This window comes from Zonotrichia leucophrys, chromosome 7, assembly GCF_028769735.1.
Source record: "Zonotrichia leucophrys gambelii isolate GWCS_2022_RI chromosome 7, RI_Zleu_2.0, whole genome shotgun sequence".
In the NCBI taxonomy this organism is placed as follows: domain Eukaryota; kingdom Metazoa; phylum Chordata; class Aves; order Passeriformes; family Passerellidae; genus Zonotrichia; species Zonotrichia leucophrys.
Window position 1 is genome coordinate 30,046,945 of NC_088177.1, and position 24,871 is coordinate 30,071,815.

At 58.6% G+C, this 24,871-nt stretch overlaps 1 protein-coding gene and 1 non-coding gene across 2 annotated transcripts; both read right to left on the reverse strand.

Moving 5' to 3' along the window:
• Window positions 1-1,160: 1,160 nt before the first annotated feature.
• WNT10A (Wnt family member 10A) lies at window positions 1,161-18,073 on the reverse strand. Its single transcript, XM_064718131.1, has 4 exons — window positions 17,752-18,073; window positions 14,825-15,087; window positions 6,629-7,005; window positions 1,161-1,938 (listed from the first exon to the last, which is right to left on the reverse strand). Exons 1-4 carry the CDS (start codon window positions 17,808-17,810, stop codon window positions 1,471-1,473), a joined length of 1,167 nt encoding a protein of 388 aa, XP_064574201.1. The 5' UTR covers window positions 17,811-18,073; the 3' UTR covers window positions 1,161-1,470.
• TRNAV-GAC (transfer RNA valine (anticodon GAC)) lies at window positions 4,295-4,367 on the reverse strand. Its single transcript has one exon. It is a non-coding gene; the product is annotated as a tRNA-Val (tRNA).
• Window positions 18,074-24,871: the final 6,798 nt, after the last annotated feature.

Below are 24,871 nucleotides of genomic sequence, written 5' to 3' on the forward strand. Positions count from 1 at the left end.
GGTCCCTGCTGGAGGAGAAAAGCCAGTCCTCCCCTGCAGGGGTGGTGAAGGGCAGAGCATTTGTCCCGGCCGATGCAGCTCCAGCTGTGTGCGTGAGCGTTATGAAACGAGAAACGAGGACACGGGCCACTCCCTGCTGGACCCGGGCTGCTCACTCCTTTCCAGCCTGGTATTTTCCTCCTTGATTTGGATTTTTTAATTTTTTTTTTTTTTTTTTTTTTTTTTTTTTTTTTTTTTTTTTGTGTAGCCCCAAGGGGTGCACAGCCGTGGGAGGAGCAGGGAAGTTATCAGCCAGGAAACAGCAGCAGCATGATTCACTGCCTGGCCCCTGCAGGCTGCTGCAGCCCTCCCCACCACCACAGCAAGCTGCCATTTGTGGACCCCCATTGCCTGGCCCACCCGTGCTGCCTTCCCCTCTCCCTGCTCTCCAGCCCCACCATCCCTGCCCAGGAGTGTGGGACACAGAGGGGCAGCTCCCAGCTCCGCATGGTCACGGGCACGGGGGCAACAGCCAGGATTCCATGGGATGGAGGGGGTCTAGCATGCATCCAAGTGGGCAGAAGCTCCCCAGCAGCCACCTTGCAAGTTTCTGGGATGCCTGTGATGGGTCCTCACCCTCTGCCAGTCTCCAAACAGCTGACAGGACAGTTATTATGGGATGGCAGGACAGCACCCAAGAGAAAGTCTCACACAAGTAGGTCAGCAGCACCGAGGGTTGCCCTCCAACCTTCTGTCACCCTAGAGGAACGGAGAGCCCTTGGCAGCAGGAAGAGCAGGGTGCTGCATCCTGAAATACCGTGTGCTGTCTCCAATCCACTTTTATTCACAATCAGAAAATAACTTACCATATAATAACACAGACACACACAGCACAGCCCCGGGCACCCGCCCCTCCGGCCGCGAAGCCCAAGCCAGCCCAGAGGTAAGAGCTGAGCCCCAGCCCGGGGAGCCGTGCCCCTTCTCCATCCCACGGGGTGCTCCAAACCCATCCTGCTCCGAGCACAACCTCGCATGTGATTGGAGGAACTTGTGCACAGTGCTAGTGTGTGTCCCCCCCCACTTCCCTCCCACCCTGGGCTCCCCATGCCCTGCTGTCCACGACCCCATCCTGCTCCATACCGCTGGGTGCCAGCGGGCAGTCCCCCACCCCCAGGCCCTCCCTCCGCCCCCCCGAGTGGTGCTGGTGTCGGCGGTCTGTACAGCATGGCCGTGGGCTCCCCGGGGCCGGGAGCCTTGGTGCTCTCATGTGGGGTTGGGGGGCAGCGGGCAGCCCTGCCCTGCCCTTCCCAGGTGACGACAAAGTGCTGATTTTGGAGGGTGCCGAGCATGTCCTCTCCTGCTCCCTCGGAGCGGAGGGAAGCGGGTATCGCGGCTGCACCTCCCCCCGGCGCCAGTCCCCGTCTCCCTCCCCTGCCGCAGGCAGGCGTGCTTGTCCCTGGCACCCTGGGGTGGGCACCCAGCCCTGCCTGGCTACTTGCACACGCTGACCCACTCGGTGATGCGGCACTCTTCGCACGCCACGAAGCAGCACCAGTGGAACTTGCAGTTGCAGCGCTCGCTGCGCGTCTGACGCAGGATGTTGTGCCCGCGGCCGCAGCACAGGCTCTCGCAGTTGTCCATGCCCGGGCTGGTCTTGTTGCACAGGCGCCCTTGAGTGCCCAAGGAGTCCAGGGCCGGCTCTCGCTCGCAGAAGTCGGGTGACTTCTCAAAGTAAACCAGCTCGCTGATGCCGGCCCGGCGGCGGTGCCGAGCGTGGCCCGGCTCCAGCTGCCCGGCATTCCGGTTGTGGGGCCGGATGAGGGTGGCGCCATAGAAGCGGTCCTTGAGCAGGGACCCCACCAGGCGAAACTCAGGCGTCACCTGCCAGCATGTCTTCAGCTGGCAGCTCCCTGAGGTACCGTGGCATTTGCACTTTCTCCTCATGTTGTCCATCACCACCTGGGCGGAGAAGGAAGGACACAGGAGTGAGCATGAAGGAGACGCGTTTTGGGGACTGGAGAAGCCACAATGGAGCTCTGTGTGGGTTGGCACCACGGGAACATCAAGGGCTGGCATGAGTAGCCATCAAAGCTCTGGAACTGCAGAGCCAGCAAGGCTGCGCCCTGTTGCTGTGCCCAGTGCAACTCATGTCCCACACCCTGTCCCTTCCCATCCTGGTAATACCAACTGGCTTTTATGTTTCATCAAGGGATTGGCACCTAAAGGAGAGGGTGAGCTCTTTGAGCACAGGGAGGAGAAGGAGCCTGGATCTCACCTCCCACTGCTGCTTGGTTCCAGCAGCATCAACCTGATCATGGACCCCACTTATAAGCCAGCATGGCTGCATGTGTGCAGCCATACCTCCCCAGTGCAAGGGTCTCCCACACACCTCACCAGGCAGTAGCATTGCAAGTGGGCCAGGGGGAGGGATACTTCCCCTTCCTTTCCTCTTCCCAAGGCCTTCATCCCATAAAGCCCCAGTTCTGGGAGTCCTAGGAGCAGCTCTGCTTTTAGCTCTTGCCTTCTCTCCTTCAGCCAACCTGGCCACAGTTCCGAATTCCAAGCAGGGATCACATCCTTCACTTACAGTTTGTAGAGGCTGCAGTGTGGCCAGCGCTACCCATTCCCCCCTTCAAGGGTCAGGGTGCATAGGCTGGGCTCTGACTGTGGTTTGGGCCAGCCTGAAAGCACAGCTCGTGCAGGGGTCAGAGGCCAGTGTGGGGTTCCTTGGACTCCCTTGGCAAGGCTGCTGAGCCCCCAGACTGCATGCTGGGAACCCCTACATCCCTCATCCCTGTAAGGGATACTGCTGTGGCCAAACCAAGAGAAACAGCTCATGCTCATCAAGCTCCAGGGGCACAACATGGCCACACATCCCCACACAGGTTGGAAAGAAGCAGTTTATAATGTCCTCTGCTCTGTCCCAACAGGGATTCCCTGCTGGGTTGTGTGCCCCCATATCCATGTGCTCACACAGGCTTCACCGAGTTCCCTTCCTATGCAGACACCCAACCCTCACCAGGAGTTCAGATGGGGCTTGCAGACTGCAACAGGCTGATCCCCATACCCAGGGCCCTGCTCCAGGGCTTGTGGGGGGATTCCAGGGGACACCTGTCCCTGTGAAAGGTGCTGTCCTACAAGACCAGTCCTGTCCATCTACTTGGCTTCATGCCTGCCACATGTTGCCTATTCCTGCCCCCTGCCTGGGAGGGACACATGTGACAGGAGAGCCTTGTTTAGGTAGGGGTGGGTAGTTTTTATTCCTTGTTTTCTTGTTTTTGAGTAAATCTCCAAGTTGCTAAGCAGTTATGGTAATGAAACACACCTGGAGCGTGGGGCACATGGCAGAGAGGTCTGGGCTGGGCTGGAGTTTGGCTTTCATCCTGCTCAGAGTCCTGCTCCTGCTGGGAAGAGCCTCCACCTCACAGGTAATGAGCTACCTGGCCTCTCCACCGTGTCCTGGGTGTGACACCAGCTGCTCACCACTGTTCTTGTCACTATCCCTGGGAACAGTCTAGCACTGTCACCCTTTCCCACATTCCCACCCTGCTGGCTTGGCTGGACCAGGAAAATCTGCATTCAGGGCTGTGGCTGGCAGGCTCACCATGAAGATGGAGGGGGCAGTGGTGTGGTAACTGGACAGGGATTCATTTAGGCCTACAGCTGGTCACAGCAGGGGCTGAAGAAGGTGTCAAGTGTGGCCATCTCCATCACCCAAGCCATCACTGCTGAACATCCTGAGCCCTAGCACCACAACACCTGTCCACCCCTGCACAGGCAGCACAGAGGAGACAGCACCCTGACAGAGCTGGGACATGCAAGAAGGGCCCATATGAGTCCTGGCCCCATGCTTTTGTCATTGAATTCTCTCCATGCACCCTTACCCGTCCTTTCCCTGTCTCATAGACACCCAAGTTCGACACATGCCCGGACTCGCTGGTGCTTTCTTTCACACATTCCCAGCTCCTCCCAGGCACGCTCATAAGAACTTTATCGTAGGTCTTTGTTGTGAGGGTAATGGGTAGTTCCTGGCTTCCTTTCATCCTCTCTTGCTCTCTGATCTGGTGAGTTAGGAGGACCTGCAAAGCTTCTCTCACACTCCTGCTGCTCCTTGCTGGGGAGCTTGCTGCCTGCCAGGGATGCAGAACACCCACCTCAGTCTTGAGTTGGACCAAGCAATGATTGTCCCCAGGGCTCCCTATTCCTCAGGAGCAAGGTAACCACTGCAGGGCTCTATCAGAGGATGCTGCACATCCCTTGCAGCTGCAATCCCCTGCCCAGCCTCATAGCTGGGTGTAAAAAGGAAAAATCAGTGTGTTTCTGCCTGGTTTCGAACCAGGGACCTTCCGCGTGTCAGGCGAACGTGATAACCACTACACTACAGAAACCACCTCTGATGGCACCTGGGTGCCACCATCCATGGAATTGTCACCTCCCTCCATCATTGAAGGGTCTGAGCCAGGAGACAGGCTCACCCACAGGCACAGCACCCTCGGGACACACAGGAACCACAGAGAGGATGCTCAGCATCTGTGAGATGCTGGAGAGCTCTGGGTGCTGCAGCTGCTTGGTGCATGGAGAGGGAGGGATGGTGCATGGCAGGGCATGGCAGGAGGCGCACACGTCCACGTCACTGCCCTGCTGAAGAGGTTCAGCCTCAGGACTTGTGCCCCTGGAGCTTGATGAGCACAGAGCTGCTGCAACCAGCACAGCTATTCCTTTCCTGGGAAACCCCAAGAGATTGTTCCTTATTACAGCAGAAAAATTGCTCCTAGTAGTAAGTGGGGCTTGGGTGGGTGTGGGACCCACAGCATAGCTATAAGAGCAGGTGGGGAGTTGGAGAACCCATCCCAAGTGGGAGCCATCCCCAGGACCAGCTCTGGCAATAAGCACAGCACCAACAAACACAGACCAGGCACAGCATCATCTCCTTGCTCCAGTGCCCGGCACCCACAGCTCCACACGCGGGCTCACACCTTCATCTCAACAAGGTCCCAGAGCTGCCTGTCCAGGCATTGCTTCCCCACCTGCACAGGTACCGTTCCCTCCTTTATCCCTTTAGTCTTTTTCTGCCTCTTCTTCTAGCTCCCAGGCTCCTTTCATCAGTCCAGATCCTGTCTCTGAAGCCACCAAGAGCCGACATTGCCAGTCTCGTGCCTGTCTGTCCTCAGGGACAAGCAGACCCCAGGCATTCTCACTGTTACTGGATCCCATGGGAAAGGTTTCGTGACATCCTGCCAGAGCAAATATTCCTCTCTCACCTTCCCTTCCTTCTGCAGTCTGTGAGGTTTCCCTTGGGAAATAGGGAACATGACCACAGGTTTCTGAGCACTGCCAAGAGTCCTGGAGATCTGGGGCATGGAGAGATGTAGGGGAATCAGGATGAGCCCTGCAGTCAGAACTGGAACAGGGGTCTTGCCCAGATAGGGCCAGAACAGTCTGCAGAGGATTCAGCTGCCTAACACTGAGTGAGCTTTCACCACACACAAGCAAACAAAGCCAAACAAATCAAAAGTTTCGGTATTCCCAAAGCATTTACAGCTTGGCCAAACTGGGGTGGCTTTTCCAGGGCAGTAAACCTCAGCTCCAGCATCACGGTAAGCCACATATTAAGGTCCTGCTCTGCAGCATCCTCACCTCACAGCTGGCCTCAAACTTGCTCCAAGCAAGAGACACATCCAAATGTCTGAGCCATCCCAAGGAAACATTCCCTGTGGAATTCTAGCCTTTAATTATTTATTCTTGCAGCCTCTACACATCCCTTGGCACGGCCCTGGCAGCATGTGGCTGGGGTCTTGGGGACATGTGTCCTGTTGGATTCAAAGGATGTGATCTCTCAGGCACCTGCTGTGAGCAAAAGCAGGCAGGGAAAGGCAGCCATCCTCCCAGCCCCTCCTGCCTTCGTGCTTCTTGTCTCCAGTGTTTTAAACCTCAGCTTCCAGACAGAGTGAGCTACTAATTAGTACCTGTAATGAGACCTGACATCATAAGAATGGAGGGGAGGCTGTCCTGCTTGCCTGAGCAGGCTCCAGCACACTGCTCGAGATGGGGGACAAGGCTGTGGGCTGTCACCTCTGCTCCCAAGGGCATGCTGTGTTTCCCAGCTGGCATAGGAGCCCACTGCCTAACTGAATCTCATTCATATCTGCCTCCTCAGGGCACTGGCTCCCTTTCTGGAGGCAAAGACACGTCTAGGTGCTGCAGAATCTGTTCTGTGTCCCCATAATGCCAGTGATTTTCTCCTCCCTGTCTTTAGCTTACCCCACTGCAGCTGCCCAACACCAGTTCACTCTGTCCCTGAGAGGCAGGAGCCAGAATCATTGCTGTGCCACCCCAGTAGCACTGCTGCAGCACAGACAGGTGACAGTGGCCTGGACAGCATCCCTTGGCAAGGCCACAGCAGCAATGCTCAGAGGTATTGCTCCCAGCAGGTGCTTGGCCAGCATATCCTTGCAGCCCTATCCTGCTAAAGGCATCACTGCCTTTGTTCTGGGCAAGACTGGGGAGAGGGGGTGCCTTGGGGGCAATCCCAGACTCACAAACAGTTCCACAGCAGCCAGCACAAGTCCCTCAGGGCCTTCCCACACATGTCCTGGGGACCCTGTTCCCCCCATCCCCTCCCCACAGCCATGACCAGCGCCCCGCTCACCTGCCGGCCCACGCGGTTGTTGTGCAGCCGCATCCGGGAGTGGATATCCCTGTAGGTTTCCCGGGAATCAAGGAAATCCTTGGAGAACTTCTCTCCATAGTCCACATCAGGGCTGCAGCCTCCCCATTCCCAGGAGTCCTGGAGGCCAGGGGTCTCAGCGGGCATGTGCTCCATGTGCACGCCGTGCACCATGCCCTTGCCGCGGTTCATGGCTTCCAGCTGCAGGCGGTGCAGCTTGCGCCGGAAAGCCTCCTCATCGCCCCGGCGCTTCTGGTCACAGCCACAGGCCTGCAGCTTCCCCAGGGCACAGGCGTTGGACACGGCGTGCACCACGCCGGCAGCCGCTATGGCGTAGGCAAAGGCGCTCTCCCGAAAGCCTGCGAGGAAGGAGAGACTGGGTCAGGCTGGCTGCTGTGACCCCTGAGCAGGGCTGGGTGAGTTCATCTTCACACTGGGGTGTAGGGATTGGGAGGTTCAGCTTGTGTCTTGCTTTTTCCTGATGCACCAGCTCCCACACAGGCCAGGAGTGAATCGCCACTGTCCGCTCTCCAGCCCCAGCCCCATCCCCACCAGGACACACTGCTGCCCTGAGGGCCAGCCCTGCCCTAGCTGGGACCCCAGCTTCCACCATCACCCTGCTCTCACATCACTCCAGGAGATGCCATCACAGCACTGCTCAGGCATCAGGCTCTGATGGGAAAGGCAATCCCTCCTCCCCTCTCCACTCAGAGTTTCCTACTATACTAAATATAACACTGGTCGAGAGATATTTCTGCTGAAGAATGGGCCACTTCTGCTTACTCACAGGGTGCAGATTAGGCAGTAAAAAGAGCAGGCTGCACTGCGTGTCCAGCCCCATTCATCTGCCCATATCCCTTTCCACCCTGAACCCTGCCAGGTCCCACAAGAAGCTCTAAATGTGATATTAGGCTGGAAAAAAATGAGCATCCCTCATCAGTTAGAGCATGGCGTGACCATACCGTGCACTGCCAGAGCCAGCAGCTGGTTGTCATTAAACACTAGGGAGTGAGGACATCCACAAGTGTCATTAGCGGGAGACAGGGCAGATGGGGACAGGGACAGGTCTCACAGAAGGGGCTTCATGGGCCTCCATGTGGCTGTGAGCAGGGAACACCTAAGAATCTCTTGGCTTCACTGAAGCCAGGTGAGGACCCTCTCCTCCCTGGGAGTTTCTATTCTATTTGAAATGCAAAGTACTATTTTTGTTTGTGGTTCCCAGGTCAGGCGGGGAGCCTGCAGTGCCCTTTGCTTTGGTGCACACTGACTGGCCCCAGCATGAGGCAAGGATGCAGGGAGTGCCAGATTTTGTGCCGTGGCGTCACATGTGAATAAATAAATAGCTGGAGTTCCCAGCCTCTCTCCCTCTGTTGGACATGAGCAGTTTGGATTTGACACAGCTGAACAGACAACAGGTTTTGGGGTGTTTTCTTTACCAAATCCACACCATCAAGCAGGGGTCTGGGGTGAGCACCCCAAAGCCCTGCCTGTGCCCCAGAGCCAGGAGCAGGGAGAGTGCAAGCGCTGCTGCTGGCCGTGCTGGGCAGTGCTCCCATCACGCATGTCTCCTCCGCGGTTACTGCCGCCCGCTGAGCAAACGCTATGATCTTATTAAAGGAAAATGAAATGCAGCCCGGAAACCTGCATTTAAAGTCGTGCTGCTCTTTTGTGTGTTAATTTGACACTGGTGCATTTAAAAAATTAACGAGGCACTGCTTAAAAGCCAGCAGGAGCCTCTCCCAGCTTCCCCTCGGTGTGGGACAAGCTTGCTCTCAGCCTGCCTCTTTCCATGCACAAGTTGAACAACATTTTTCAGCGGGCAGGTAATGGGGCCGCTGGTGCGTACACTGTGCCGTGCAGCCTCCCCAGGGAAAGTGCTGGCAGGCAGTGCCTGCAACACACCCACAGCGCTGCTGGAGCATGAAGGCCCACATCTGGGCAACTTCAGTTCCCAGGTGAGCAAGGGAGGATGGAGAACCAGCGCAGAAAGGTCTCCTGGATTCCCAAATCCTCCCTGTGTCAGCTCTCTGATCCCACCATCTGGGCCAGCTTCAGCCCTTCATACGCCAAACCTGGGCACAGCCCAATTCGTCACTGCCACCCTGCAGGGCATCCCCAGCTCCTCGCACAGCCAGTGCCTGGGGACAGGGGCAGCGAACCCTTCACCAGCACAACACCCTCCTCTCAGCCCTGCCTCTTTCTCACACGTTTCTCCAGTCTAAAATATAATTTCCTGTGTGGCATCTCCTTAAAATCTCTTCTGAGCACAGACACAAGCTCTACCCCACCCAGTCCGTCTAGCAAGCCTGTGTCCTGACAGGTAAAGAGGTCAGGTTGATTGGGCACCCTCCATGGCTGGGAAACCCATGGGTTAAAGCCCTAGTCCTCCTTCCTCCTCTAGTGCTCTCCCAGTATGTGAGCTGATGGATGATGCATGGGTCCATGTCTCTGGAGCTGCCATTCCCCACGCTGTGGGCAAGGGACAGACTGGTCCCTAAGACATGGCATCACAGCATTCAGGAAGTCTTGTTCCCATCTCATCATGGTCCTTTCCTTGCTCAGTATCACTCTGCCTGGCCCCACCATTCTTCCCTGCCTTCTCCCCTTCTTCCCTCACCTGCTCTCATGAGGAGCTGTGAGCAGAGGGGAGGAGGGGTCAGGACAGCACTGGGATCACAGCAGCCGTGCCAGTACAGTTTTGCTAGGAGGTTCAGTTTACATTCCTTGCTCTACCCCAGCCACACCAGAGACAGAGGATTGAAGCAAAGCAACGAGCAACATGGCTGCAACAACCACCTGTCTCTTGAGCTCAGCAAGGCTGGAAGCTTCCAGGAACCACAGCTGAGAGTGGTGTGTGGTGGCCAGCCCTGAGCCCTTTGTGGGGAGGCTCTCCAGCTACCCCAGCCACCTAAGACCTCAGCAGTGATTTTTGAGTCACCATATCCCTCCAGAGACCACAGAAGAGGTGTAGCTGTGGGAGGTACAAGAAGTATTGCATCCTGCAGGGAAGAGAGAAAGGAGGACACAATCCTGAAACCACCACCGGCATCCAGCCTGCTGTGTACCTAAAGACCATGCTAGGCAAGGAGGACAGGTCTGAAATCTCTTCCCCAGGTCAACTCCCAAAGCAGCTTTCTTAGGGGGGAAAGTTTTTCCTGTCAAGCAGTGCTTAAGAGATGGAGGGTCATTTAGCAAGACCCCAAGTCACAGCAGCACTGCCTCTGCCATGGACACTGCAATTCCTCCATCCTTCAAGCAGATGTGCAATGAAGGCTACAGGGCTGGCTCAGGCACAGCTCTGGGCTCTACGGTCTGTAGACCAGGGACAGCTGGAGGCACGGCCTTCCTCCCACAGCTCACCATCACATCCAGGCAGCAGCTCTCTCCCAGCACTCCTCACTGCTATGCCTGGCTGGCACTGAGGGAGCCACGGGACAGCCTTATGCAGGCCCACCCTAGGGTACCCCAGGGATGCTCAGCTGCCCCCTTCATGGCAATACCCCCCAGGAGCGGGGTGTAGCTGCCAGGAGCTGTGGGCACATTGCCCCAGCCCTGATATAAGGCAGAGGAGAACTTCTCCCGCCACCTCCTGCGAGGCCTGCCGAGACGGCCAGTCCCGACATGCTGCCTCTCCCCCAGCCCCGCTCCCTCCCCTCCCCTCTCCCTAATTAAACTGCAGGTGAACCTGCCAGGGTCTGGCCCAGCACCAGGCACTAAATGCCTCCCTGCAGATCCCAACTTGCCTCCCTGCACCTCCTTGAGCGTGCCAGGGACAGCCCGCAGCCCTCGCTGCTGTCCGCCCACGGCAGCGTGAGGGAGCAGCCCTCGCTGCCGTGCAGGCTGCAGGGAGCCCAGCTCGGCCCCACATCGCCAGCAATCCTGCCTGGCCCCAGGGTCTCCCTTCCACCACCAGTGGGGAGCAGGTCCAGGGAATGGGGGAACCCACAGGGATGAAGCCAAGCCTCCACAGTACCCGCATGTGCTGCAGGGCCAGGTGGGCAAAGCCCTTGGTTTGCCCGGGGGTGCACAAATCCCTGCCAGCAGCCCAGCTGCAGGTGCGCCAGGCCAGGCGCTGCGGTCTGCGGGCTCCAGAGCTTGGCTAGGGCTCTGCAGAGCTGGGTGCCGGGGTCCTGAGCTTGGCAGCATCTCCCTGGATAGCTGAAACAGCACCTGCCTCCCTCAGCACGCAGCAAAGCTTCCCCAAGCTCTGTTTCACAGCTGGCTGGGCCCCAGCACCTGGTGTTTCCAGCCTTGCAGGGAGTTCCCCACTCCCTGCTGGAAGAAATCAAGATCTGACCACGGCCATGCAGACCCTTTGTCACCAGTGAGCCTTCTAAGGTGGGCACAGGACCTGGCAGCATCACCCATCTGTCCAAAGGCTGCAGGAACCAAGAAATACTGCACTCCAGGGTCATGTTCCCTCCAACCATGAGCCATTGAAGGCTTTCAAGGACATCCAGCCCCTCCATGGGGGGGGTCCTAATTTTTTTCAGAGCTCCATGTAGATGGGGCTTGGGTTGGCATGAGCAAAAGGGAATAGTCAGTCCCATAGCACACCTCAGACAGCCTCTGCCCAACAGCGAGAGAGTCCCAGCCCTGATGTCATTGTACCCACCCATGGGTGCACACACACTGGACAAGGACCAAGACTCAGTGACCCACCACCATCTGCAGCTTGTTTTTTGTCAGGCAACCAGGCACGGGTCAGCCCAGCCAGGCCACACAGTGCCTGGCAGCCCACAGATGCTGTGGTGGGACAATACATCAGGACAACAGGCCGTCCTCTCCAGCGGGGTGGGCACAATCGCGCTGCTCACCCTTGGAGCAGGAACATGGGATCTATTTCCACTGCTGGTGTAGATGGAGCCACCTGCCTCGACCTCATTGCTCCTTCCCCCACCTCTCCTGAGGCCAGAAGAGAATGTCTCTGTCAGCTAGGTGAGCACATGGAGGGAGAGGGAGGTACACAAGAGAAGGATGGGACCAGGGACAGCACTGGAGAGTCCTGGCAGAAGTGACAGTGCCAGAGAATGGGCAGGAAGGTGGTGAGCACAGGCAGCCAGCTGGGGAGCCAGGGAAGACTGGAGGATTTGCAATAGCACTGTTGAGACTGGCTTAACAAGGACATGGGCCAAGGAGGATGAGGGGTGCAGATGGCACTGGAAACTCAACAGAGGTCACAAATGACATCTCATACCCCAAGGATGTAGCATCAAAAGACCAGACCTGAAAAACCCACAGACCATGGTGGTGTCTCAAAAGAACCCAGTGGCTCTGTGGAAGCAGGGATGGTGAACCCCTGGGCACCCTCCTTGCCCTCCACTAACCTGCTGTTGTGTCCCACAGCCACTGTTTCCCGTGCCCCAGGGATGGCAGCATCTCCCAGGTCTGTGCTCTGCCCACGATGCTGGCAGCATCCCTGTCTCCAGCTGTGCTGCTCTGAAGCCACCCCAGACTCCCAGCCCTGTCTGATTGGAAGCCTCTCCTTCCTGTCTCCCCGGAGCTTGCACTCAAACTTCTGGGATCAGCTCAGCAGGATGAGGAGATGGGCACCCATCTGCCATTGTCCTGTTCTCTGTCCCCAGGGGATGAGGTCCCTGGCAGCCCTGAGTGCCTGGATACTGGGCACTGAGAGATGGGCACCATGGGACAGTTGGAGCAGTGTAGCATCCTGTCTGGCTCATGCCCACTCTGGAGAAGACGTGAGAGATGTAGGAGGACAGGACAGAGTTGGGGAGCAAAGCCAGGCGGGGAGAGCGGGAGGGAGAAGCCAGCTACAAATAATTTAAAGTGAGATTCACGCACGGCTGAGCTGATGGCAGAAGAAGTGGGAAAAGGAATGAAAGATTAAAGGGGTCTGTCACTTCGGGTTACAAACAATGATCCTACAAGCACGTTGTGTTCCCAGGCACGGCAGGGATGGGGCAGGGCGCAGAGCAGAGCCCTGCTCCCTGGAGCTCAGGTGCATTAAAGTCTGCGCCATGGAGCCTGCACCCCTCACTTCTACCACTCGCTGTGATGCATCCCCTCTCTGATGGCTGTGCCTGGAACAGATGGAAGGCAAGGCTCACAGCTCCAGCACTGCTGCTGAGGGACATGAGTGGGTTCAAACTGGGCCAGGGCTCTGGTATCAAGACTTGCTCCATGCCAGAATGGCTCCAAGCAGCTACATGAGATGGCTTAGGGCTCATCCTGCAACTCCTGCTGCCAAAACAGTAGTGCCATGAGATGCCTGCCTACTCTGATGCTCCAGCCCTACCTCCATCCTGCCCTGCTGCTGGATGTCGTGTCTCCATTCCAGAGAATGGGATCCCACCAATGCTGAGAGCCTGGGCTGAGCCATATCCAACAGCTTGAGACAGGGCAGGAATCCAGGGTCTGTGGGAGCCCCCACATCCATCAGTCACAGCCCTGACAGCAGGGAGGGCTGCAGGAGCATCTGAGACACAAGTGAGGTGCAAGGCCTTGGGGCCAGCAGCAGACAAGGTGAGCTAAGGGAGGGATGCAGGCCACTGCTCTGTGCTGCTGGTGCCTCTCTCCCAGCCTGGTGGTACCCGGAGCAAGGCAGCTTGTCTGGGTGTGTGAGCAACTCGAGCCAGTGTCTCCTGCCGCCCCAGGAGACTAGAAGTGAGCCACATTCCTCAGAGGACCTGGAAATACCTCGATGCTTATCAGAGCTGACAGTCCCCACCCTTCCTGCCAGGCCCTAACCTGGGCACTGCTCACAGAGGGAAGCGACGCTGCTCTTCTCCAGGCACTAAGGTCCTGAGAGGGACCGGAGCTGCTCCATGGCAGGACCACAGCTCTGATGCCGCATGTGCTCTGAGGAGCATTCCACCCAGCGAGGCTATCCAGGCTGCCCTGGACATCTTTGGATACCAAAACACTTCTGTGATCCCCTCTCCAGCCTTCTCACCACTTGCTGCCTGTGGGCTCCTGGCACCACATCCCCTCAATGACATGTAAGCCTCAAGCTGCCAACCTCTCCCCATTGAGACTCTCCTCATAGTCCCAGGGAAAGAAGATGTAGGATGTGGAAGGATGTTTGAAGAAGAGTGGATGGTTGCAACTCTCTGCTGGGCATCAGGCTGAGAGGCTCACAAAGAGGGTATGTGAGCAGTTTCTTGGGTAGTTTTCACCTTTCTTGGGAGCTGGAGGAGTGGTCTGTGTGCTGGGCATGTGGCCTGCCCTCAGCACCCTGGCTGCTGGCCACTGGCACCACACTGTCCTTCCTGACCATGTCCTTCCTGTGGCAATGGGCACTTAGAAATATGCTGAGGCACAGGTTTCAATGAAGGGTACTCAGGTGAAAATACACATTCAAGTCCTCTAGAAGATCCCATGAGGTCACAATTCTAATCTGCACCATGCAGGCCAGCCCCTCTGCACCCCAGAGTTTGCTCCTGAGGGAGAGAGTATCAGCCAGGGATGCTCTGATACAGGCAGAGCCAGACATGACTGCGAGGGAGAGGAGATCCTGGCATCAGAATCCTTGGCAGAACATGGAGAGCTAGGAGAGCTCTCTCAGCAGCATAGCTGGGGGCTCTGTGGGCAGGTGAGCTCCCAGGACAGCCTGTATCCCTGTCCTCTCTGCCATCATGCTTTAGGATCCCACAAAACAGCGACCCCTTAGCCCTCTGCACTGGGCAGAACACCAGGGTGACAGCTTCACAGAGCTATGTCCCACTAGTTAGGGGCATTTCAGCTCATCACAACACACTAAAACACCATCCCCAGAGCAGGACTGAGCCAAGATGTTCAACTGTATCCACCAAACCAAATCCCAGAGCATGGCATCCACCTTCAGACCCATCAATTATGCTGCACACCCATGGCACTGCTCCAAACACCAGCCTACACCACACTGGGAGAAGATGCCAGAAAGCAGGAGGGCCTGGAAAGAGACTTAGGAGCAGCTGGAGTTGGTCAGGGAGGAGCAGCTCAGGACAAGGGCTAGTGCAGTACAAAGGTGCATGGAACAGCTTTACCATAGTACAGCGCTCCTTTGTCTGGCAGACCATAACATCTGTCTGCCTTCATCCATGGCATGGGGGTGCTGAAGAGCTCACCTCATCCTCCCCTGGGCCAGGGAAGAGCAGGGGTCCAGGGGGAGCCCATGAGGGCTCCAGAGAGCAGGTGCTGGATAGCGGGACAGGAGGGGAACCATCCGACCCTTACCTCTGCTGAAGATGATGCTCTCATATGGAATCTTGTTCTTGGTCTCAAGGCTGGAGCAGTTCCAGCGCTGGTCCCGGAACTGGTGCTGGCACTCATGGATGGCGATCTGGATGCCCTGGATGGCGGAGGCGGTGACGTCGGGGTGGCGCACGCACACCTCCAGCTGCCGCCGTGTCAGCCCCGGCAGCGTCAGGCACACCGTGTTGGCATTCAGCACCGGCTCTGAGGGCAGCTTCAGGCCCAGGATCTCATTGGAGCACGAGCTGGGAGGGAAAGAACACCCTTGACCTCAGAACAAGCAATGTGTCAACCACTTGGTTTTCCATTTGGGGAAGGGGAAAATTCTGTGAGGGACACACATGGGGAGGTGAGAGGCTCCTCAATCCACACAGTGCCCATTGCCCAAAAGGGAAGGCTGGAAAAACTCAGCTCAGCTTATCAAGGCAGAGAAAACCAGCAGCACTGGGGCTGCAATCACCTCCAACAGCATAAGTACAGTACAGGCACCCTGTCAGCCTCTGCAAGCACCAGTTAAATCTGGCCATCCTGCCCCTGGAGCCCAACGTCTCCCAGGCTTGCTCTCTCTGTGTGCTCCACCAGGGATCTCCCACACCAGCCATGCACTGCAGACTCTCAGCACACAATGCCCCAACCCGCCTTCCACAGAAAGCATGGGCTTCCCCCTGGGAGAACTGACAGACCCTGGAGCAGGAGGACCATTCCAGCCAGTGCTGCTGGCTGATCCCCTCCCTGCATCTCCTGCATCCCCCCAACACTGCTGGTCCTTACAAGGGAGGTAAAGGGAAGGATCAGAGTTTTCCTTCCAGCTCAGCTGGGAACTATGGAGCCAAGCACTGTGCCAACTTTCCTCAAGCTCCCAGCAGCAATCCCAAGTCCACTGTCACATCCTAGCCCCACTGAACCAGACACCTGTGGCCACAGAAGCAGAGAGAGCAGCCCATGGATGGGTGCAAGGAGAAGCACATGGTCCATGGCAGGGGTACAGGTTCTTACACAAACTGAGATGTGACCTGGGGAAATTGGGAAGTGTGGAGGATGTGGAGACGGGATGTGGGATGTGGGGAGACAAAGCATGTCCAGAAAGAGATGCCTGGAGCTAATATAGAGCTACACATGACAGACAAATCTGGAGAAGGAGACAGTAGGAAGTGTTTGCCCAACTCCAGGGAATGCCTTGAAGGACTCTTGGATAAACAGTGCCCAAGTGGAAGACCCACAAAGCAAGCAGCAGACAGTGGGACGTCTGCTTGCAGCATGGTCCACTAGGAGCTCAGCACCACCCTACTTGTTCAGGAGAGCTTGGTCCCTGCTGGGAGCTCTCCCCAGGAAAGTCTCTCCCTGTTCCCCGGGACAGGCAAGAGCTGGGTCCCTGGGAGAAGCAAGGAGATCAAATCCCTTTGAACTTTGATTACAGAAACAAGACTTGGAGGAGGATGCTGGAGGAAGGACTGCAGCTGCCAGGTCTTGGGGAGAAGGGTTACTCCTCCTCTGTTCCCTCAAACCCTGCAAGCCTGGTGCAGGTACATGGACAGAAGCAGCTGCCAGGGGATGAGGTCCCCAGCTCAGCACTCACCCAGCTCTGGAGGGAGGGTTCAGCCCCAGAGTCCTGCTGAATTACAGCTTGATCAGGGCAGAGGAAGAGCTGTCAGGATCAGGCTGCTGCTTTCTCCAGCTTCCCAAGGGTGTTTATACCCATCCCACCACTTCCATGGGTAGTATATGAATATGGCCCAGTACAAATCCACAGTGACTCCAATAGGGAGAGTTGAGGTGGAGCGGAGAAGAGAGACAAAGAGAGTGCATCTCTCCAAAACCCCTACACAGGAGGGGAAATCTTCTTCCCAGCTTCCTGCACTCACTCCCACTGTCAAGCAAACCCTGGCTGACAAAAGATGCAGAGCAGGACACAGCCACCACCATCTCCAACCCCAGGAGCTCCTGCCCCAAACACTGCAATGACTTCGTTCCCTTCATGTCCTGAGCCTGACACAGCGCCTGCCATCTTTTCCCAGGGCATCCCGGGATGGGGGCGATGCTACGGTCTTTCTCCCGATTGCACTGCAGGGAAACTGAGGCAGGGGCTCCGGAGAGTAGAGGGAAGGTCCTTCTGTCTCTCGCTCCACCCAGGGCTCAGGAGGGCCAGGGACCGGCAAGAAGCTGTCACTGTCACACTTCTTAGGAGGATACAGCGCTCCCCCCAGCTCTCTTCCCCCTTTAAATCTGGATTTAAACTTGATTTCACGGTGACAGGCCCCCAGGTCACAGGCTGCAGCGGCTGCTGCTTTAATTAATACAAGTCCCAACGTTAACAAATTATATTTAAAGGGGCTGGAGGGAGGGGGAAGGGCGGGGGACCCCCCCCCGACTCGTACCAGCACCAGGATTAACCCCCGGCTGCCTGCAGTGCACAAGTTTGGGAGCGGGCAGAGGGAAGGAGAAGACGGACAGGGATGGTGAATTTGGGGGCTCGCTTTCTGGAAAGCAGGTGGCCCCCTCTTACCCCTCTAGCATTTAGGGCAGGCGGAGCCAGGGAGAGGACGCAGGGGGATCCAGCAGGCACCGACCCCCAGGACAGTGACATCCCAGCCGGCCTTCCCCCGTCCTCCGCGGGCGAGCGGGGAAACTGAGGCAGTCTGGGCGGGCGCTGGCCGGGGAGGAAGGGGACAGTCTCCTGGAGCGGGAGAAGCTGCGCATCCCGCCGGCGTTCCATCAGGACAAGGGAAGGCGGAGGGGGGCAGCAGCCCTGACAGCCCCTGGAACGGGGGCCGCAAGCGGCGGGACCCCCCCGGAGCCCCCCGGGCAGACCGCCCCCGGTGCGGGGCTGGGCGCGGCGGCTCCCCGGCGCCCTCCCCGTGCGGCCGGGGCTCTGAGCGGCGGGGCTGGGGATGGAGGGGTGCAGCTCCTACCTGGGTACCCAGAGGCTGAGCAGCAGCGAGCAGAGTCCGTGGGCCAGGGCCGGGCGCATCTTCGCTGGGGCAGCGGCTGTGCGGGCTGCGGGCGGGCGGGCGCCTTTGGGGCAGGGGCGGCGGGGCTCGGCGCTGCTCTCTGCCCGCTTTGTTTGTTGTGGGTTGTTTGCTTGTTTGTGTTTTCCCCTCTCCTCCCTCTCACTGGCTCCCTGCGCGCCGGGGCTCGGCTCGCCGGGGCGGCTCTGCCATCCTCCCGGGATGCGCCCCCCGCCTCCCGCCGCCCCGGCGCCCTCCGAGCCCGGCGAGGGCAGCGCGCCCCCCGCCCTGCCCGCCGCCGCCCCGCCGCGCACAGCCCCCCGGCTCAGCCCCCCATGGCGGGACGTGCCGGGGGGCCGGGGGGGCCCTCGGCCCGCGGGGTGCGCTCCCCCGCCGCTCCCCAGGGCGCCCCGGGGCTCCGGGGCCGCGGCGGGCGTGGGCAGGGCTCGCCGGGCGAGCGGCTCCGCGGCTCCCGCGGGGCCCGCAGGCACATGGGGAGCCGCGGCCCCCCCGCCGTCCCCCGCCGCCGGTGTCGCCGGGCCTCCGGCGGAGCGAGCAGGGTCGCGGCCGGAGCGCCCCGAGAGCGCTGGGCGCGGAGCGGCGGCGGCAGCGGCTCTGCCTGGGATCGCGCTGCGCCGAGCATTACTCAGCGCCCGGAGCCCGAGTCCCGACACGTCCAGACAGGAGCCCGCGGGGGAAGGACGGGGCAGAGGGTGGCAGCGGGGCGGGGAGCCGGCGTGTCGCACGCAGCCTACCGGAGAGGGAGCGGGCGGCGGGGGGGGCGAGCGGGCACGGGCGGCGGGAGAGTGGGCGCGGGGCCGGGGGGAAAGCGGCGTGGGGTGGGCACAGCGTGGGTGAGTGGGCACGGTGTGTGAGGTAAGCGTGCGGAGCGCGGAGAAGTGTGTGTGGTGGGAATGCTCAGCGCGGAGGAGGGTGCGGAGGGTGCGGGGTAAGTGCTCATGGTGTGGGGTGAGCGTGTGCACCGTGGATCCGGAGCGCGGGGAGAGCTGAGCGTACCTGGCCCGTCGGCTTGTTGTGTGCACGGTGTGCGGGACTGTGCGTGGGGCGGAAGGTGAGCGTGCATGCTGTGGCACCGTATTCGTGGGGACATGGGGGACTGAACGCTGCTGGGAGGAGTGTGCTCAGGGCATGGGGGAAAGGTGCTGTGAGCGTGGGGTTTGCTGGTGTGCACATGGAAGCAGAGTGTGCACGGAGTGAATGTGCATGGCGTGGGGTGAGCATACACGAGGTGTGCAGTGAATGTGCTCAGCGTGAGAGTGCACCAAGTGCGGGTGAGGGCACAGGGGTGATCGTGCACAGCTTGGTTCAGTGTGTGTGGGACAAGGGGGAGTGTGCACAGCATGCATGAGCAGGGGACCCTTGTACACGGTGAGAAAACAGCGTACAGGTGAGTGTGCATGGCAGGGGCGAGGCTGCAGGGGTGTGATGTGTGTGCAGTGTGGGGTGAGTGCATCAGGCATGGGGTGTGAGCAGGCACTGGGTATGGCATAAGGGTGCATGGCATGGGGGAGTGTGCATGGAGCACTGAGAAAGTGTGAGTGATGAGCGTGAACATGTGTGGAGTGTTGAGGACTGTTCTCAGTCCCAGTGCCTGCATGCCCTGGGTGTGGGGCGAGTATGCACGGGGTGTAAAGCGAGCGTGTGCAATGTGGTCAAGTGTGGACAGTGTGGATTGGATGTGATTGAGGCATAGGGTGAATAGGCAGCGTATGAGGGCATGGGTAAGTGTTAATGGGGACGGAGAGAGTGCAAGGTGTGGGGTGTGTGGGGAGTGGCTGTACCAGCAGGCCGGAAATACATGGGGCATGGAGTGAGCAAACATGGAGAGAAGGCTGTGCATAGCATGGAGGAGGAGTGGGGGCAAGAGTCCCTGTGGTTTGGGGTGTGCAGGAGATGCTGGAGGTTCACAGAAGTATCAGGGTGTGCACAGGGGGACTGGGGGTGCTGGCATGAGCTGTGGTTGTGCAGGAAGGCATTCCTGATGGTGCAAGGCATGTGGGTGCCTGTCAGTGTGCACAGGAGTGTGAGCATGAGTGGCACATGCTGGGGGTGTGACTCTGTGTGTGGGGACATGGAGAATGGCCGTGCACATCCCATGTGCCAGCCCCCTTTTGGGTTCCCCCAGCCCAGTGCCAGGAGAGCAGTGCTGCAGGGCCAGTGCCTGTGGAGAAGTTGTGGATGCGGTTCTGCCTTCCCTCAACAGGGCCACCAAGCACTCCAGCCTCAGCCCACGAGCTCTCTCAGGTTGGACACCCAGTTTTTGCACACCTCCTTTGGCACCCCTTATCTTCATGGGGTCCCAGTGGGCAGGGTATCTTTCACCTGGGAATTGTGCAGTAGCCTTGCAGGTTATCCCTGTGTCTCCCTGCTGGTTCCTTGGGGACAGGAGGGTGCCCTAGAAAAACCTAGGCTCACTGGGCTTGCAGCAAATGTGATCTGCCCCAGTGCTCCAGTCATGGAGATGCTTGGTGTCCCCTTAGTTTGGGTGCCCATTCTGGGGCTAGAGGCCTCAGCATGGGTGTTGGGGATGGGGGTGGCAGGCAGTACCCTTGCAGGCCCCCACTGTCCCCAGCCACCACAGCCCACCCCAGGCTGGTGTTTGGGCCATAAACAGCTGCCTGGCAGGTGGCAAGCCACTCTCCACCACGCAGGCACTGGGCATCTCCCCATCAGCACAGCAGCACCAACAGGGGCCACCTTCTCTGCTCGTATCATGGTTCCTGTCTGCACCAGAGAGGAAAATGCACTTCCTTTGGGACATGACTTGCAGTCTGGGGGTGAGCCCTGAGACTATGCTGGTTCCCCTGGGTGCAGCGATATGGCATCACCATTGAGGTTTCTTCAGCAGTCCTGAGGTTGCTGGCTGTTCTCCTGTCCCCAGCTCTGCTTCTGTGTGGGCTTAGCCTGTGTGCAGGTATGGACCCTGGTACAGAGCCAGCATCTGCCCTCCAACATCCTTGCCCACACAGTTTAGCAAGAGGTGAGGGTGCAGAACCTTCTGTCCCTCTGTCAAGGGCCTGAGAATACAGAGAGGTTCCTGGCACAGCATCACCCAGCGCTCATCACTTCCTCCATAGCTGCTGCCCTCCTGGATCCCCCAGCACCCAGCCAGCTATGTGCAGTGTCCCACACGAGTTTGGGAATGGTGTCAGGACACCCTTTAGCCACCTGCCACCAAAGGAGGCAGAGGTGCAGACTGGTGATGAGAGCTGTGGTGTCAGGGTTGGGCAGAACACACCAGCAGGTTTGTGGGCATGACACACAATGGTCCCTAACATAGAAGCCATTGCTCCTACCCTCTGCACTTCCTCTCACACAAGATCTGGCTCCTGTCTTGAGTTTCCCCTTTACATCCTGGAACAGACTGTCTGAACCCCCACTTAGCAGGCAGAGATAGGGCAGAGGAACAGCCTCCAGTTTCAGGCAGCTTCCTGGCTCAGGTATCCTCAGCAGGTCCTCAGCACCCCTTTCCTTCTTGGGCCACCCGAGGGATTACACCCAGGCATGTGCTGTCCTCAGCCTGGATGCACCAGAGATCCCCTGGTGAAAGCGGGACTCCTTCCCACCAAAAGTTCCTTCCCTGGGGAAGGGACCCTTGCTTCCAGGCTTCAGAAGCACAGATGTTTGTATGTTTGTTAGGATCCTGTGCACAAAATAAATGCCAAGGCAAATCAGAGAAGCACTTTCATCCTTTCACACTCACTTCCAAGTGCGTCTCACTCCTGCTGACCTGGGGAGGAGAGCAGCTACTGTGTCCCAGTGCTCACAGTAGGGGCAGGCAGGGGGGACCTGTTTCCTCATGTCCCAGCAATGTCCTGGGGCTCAAGGGGAGCCAGGTGAGCCTTTTGCTCCACCCTTTCCTCTGCATCACACCAGCAAAGCCCTCAAGCACAAGACTAAGCACCTGTTGTGGCCCAGGGAACTGGGGGGCCAAGGGCAGGACCTGGCCCTGCTGAGCAGGGGTGGGTGTTGGCAGGTGTGAGAGGCTGATGGAGGGTGCTTTGGTCCTGATGGGACCATCAAAGCTCAGGGCAAAAAGCTGAGCTTTCTGAGAGCACTGCCTCTCTTCTTGTCACTACTATAGACCCCCAGCTGGGAATGCAGCATCAGTTGGTCATGGGACCTGTCACCTCCAAGCTTCTGGTTCTGTCCCATCTCCAGCACCGTTCAGCAGACCCACACTCTGCAGAGACCAGGAAGGGATGTGGGATGCTGTCATAGCTGGAATGAAGGTAGTTTCTCCTCAGGACCAGCGTACTAAAGGTGACGGGGAAGTACCTGGTCCAGTGCACTTTGGGAATACCCCTTGGAGCTCCCCTGCCCAGGCCAGAGCACTCAGGCAGGTCCCTTCTTTCTGCAGGTTACATGATGCTCCAGGATGTGCTTTGTGCGGGGGACTGGGGAAGCATCCGTACCTCTTCCTTTCCATCCTCCCTTCCCTCCATCCTTCTGTCTCTCTGTCCCTCTTGCCATCCCTCCATCTCTTACACTGCACATCCTCCTGCCCAGCCCTCAGGCTGCCTGCACTTTGCCTGCTTTGTTTCCCTTCCTTTGTGCAGGAGCAGCACCCCACAGCCCTGGGAGAATGGAGCTGGCTCTCCTGTTGCCATCTCCATGTGAGCTCCTTTCCAGTGCCTCAGCACTCAGCACTCAACTTGCTGGCTCTGTTTCCCCCTTTCCTCCTGGCATATGCCCTCCTCCAGCCCCTTCTGCCTTGTGATGAGCAACTTCCAAGGCCTGTGTCCTGGACAGTCATGCAGCTTCTCTGAGGTTCTGTGATGTCCAAGGATGACCCACTAGAAATCCATGGCAGGAAAAGGCAGCGCTTGAAACCTCTGTGTGTGCCATGCTGCTCCTACTTGTTCTTACAGACTGGCTGTGGACCCACAGATGCGACCAGAAAGCAGCACAGGGTGAGAACAGCCTGCTCCGGACAGGCACAATCCTGGCCATGCTGCAGCTTTGGAGGGGCTGATGGCCTCTGGGACCACCAGGGCCAGCCAGTCTGTGTGTGCAGGTGTGGCAAGGTGAGGCAGCTCTGATGACACAGAGCGGGGCTGAAGGGATGCAGGGGGAAATCTCTGGGAAATCTTAAAATAAGGGGAAGCTTGGACTAGAGGAAGGAGGAGGAAGGGGAGGTCTGCTGGGAGCCCATGCAGCCATCCACTTATCCAGCTTTTGACATCCTGAAGCACAGCTCTTCTCATGGGACCGGAGCGACAGCCACGTGAGTCAGGGCTGGGTGTGGGGTCAGGGTGACCCTGCCTTTTGTGGCAGCATTAGTCACCATGCCAAACTTCCCCAGCCCAGCAGCACTGGAGCCCCCAGCATCACTGCCTTGTGGCTGGCTCATATCCCACAGCCTGCCCGAGTGTGCTTGCTGTGACTCAGGACCAGGCACGGCCACTGGTCTGGCTGGGCCAGTCCTGCCAGCTGCCCGGGGCACTGGGGCAGGGCCAGCACCAGCACTCAGCCACGCTGCCTCAGTCAGGCTGGAAAGGCAGGGCCTGGCTGCCTCTGGCCATCCCTGAAGCATCCCTGCAGTGAGGCAGCAGACCTTGCCTCTTCATCTTCCTCCCAGCAGCTGGCAGAGGGTGCAAGGAAGGGGCTGAAGCCTGCTGTGGACACCATCCCACGGGGCTGGAGCAAGCCCCCGTGCACACTGCCTCCCACACACACAGGGACTGACCGTGCAGGGACACCCCATGGCAGAGCTGGTACAACCACCATGGGGGATCCCAGCCCTTGCATTGCCTTTGGCAAGGACAGCATGTCCCCAGAAGGGCCAGGCTGCTGAGACAGCAGGGAGGCGGCTGGATAGGACTGCCCAAGCACATCTGTGCAGGGCTGCTCCAGGTGCCTCCTGTGGAGAGGGATGCACAGCCATAAGGACAGGTGGGAGATGCTGGTCCCCATGTGCAGTGATCAGGGCATGAAGCCACCTCAGCAATCACTTTTCCTGCAGATCTGCCTTGCAGGGGTATGCATAGGCAGATCCCCTCCCTAGAGATGGAGGATAGCTGTTGCCTTTGTTACAGGGTGAGTAATGAGGCCATGGAGTGGAAGATGCTTGGGTAAGGTGAGATGTTGGCCATCAGAAACAGGATCCAGGAGTGACAGAGCTGCTCTGCCCTTCTTCTGGGATGGGGGATCTAAGGAGTGCCCTGGTGTCAGGCAGCTCCCTGACAGGCTCCAGAGCCCACTGCCCTCACAAGCACTGCTTACTGTGTGCCAGGCCAGCACAGCCAGTCCCACGATGCTGGGGTTGTGTGCACAGAGCAAGGAACAGACACCAGTGTTGGACAGGGTCCAACAGGAAAAGGAAGGACATAGACCCCTCATGTTCATAGGCAGTGTTTCCAAAGAGCATGTCTGGGGTCCTTGTGCAGCCCATCTCCTGTCCCTCGAGAGCTCACACCCCTCTCTGCACTCTGCTTTAGGTCCCAAAATATTCCCTTGCTTGGGTGCTGGGAGATGCTGCAGCAGATCTGGCCTGGACACCCCCCAGTACCCGTGTGCCCCCCTCCAGAGGCAGCCCCTGCCCGAGTCTCAGAAACGGGGCAGAGCCAGGAGGAGCTGGGCTGGCTCAGCAGAACCCCCACGATGGGCAGGGTTGAGCCAGGCCCTCCTGGGCAAACGGGGGTTGATGTGTCCTCATGGCTGCCCGGGTGACATCTGTCACTGGAAATGGAGTGAGGGCAGAGCAGCACAGTTACAGGCAGCTCCCTGGAGGGAGCAGCAGAGCCTGGAGAAGGAGATTCAGAGGCCTCCCGGGAGAGCAAGGCTGGGCAGGCAGGAGCCCTGGCTGGGACCCAGCCCTGCTGCTGGCCAGGCAGCCCCTGCTCAGCCATGAGCAGTGAGCAGCCAACACAACCACAGGAACAGGGTTTGACACAGCTCTTGGGTGCCACTGTCCAAGCCTGACCACTCAGCTTGGCTCAGCTGGTATCCAGGTTTCTTGGCCTCCCCGTCTTAGAATTTATTAGCATTACTGCAAACTTTCCTAAAGTACTTCTTTTTTGGGGGCAAAAATATTCTCATTTTGGTCTCAGTCCAGAGAGAT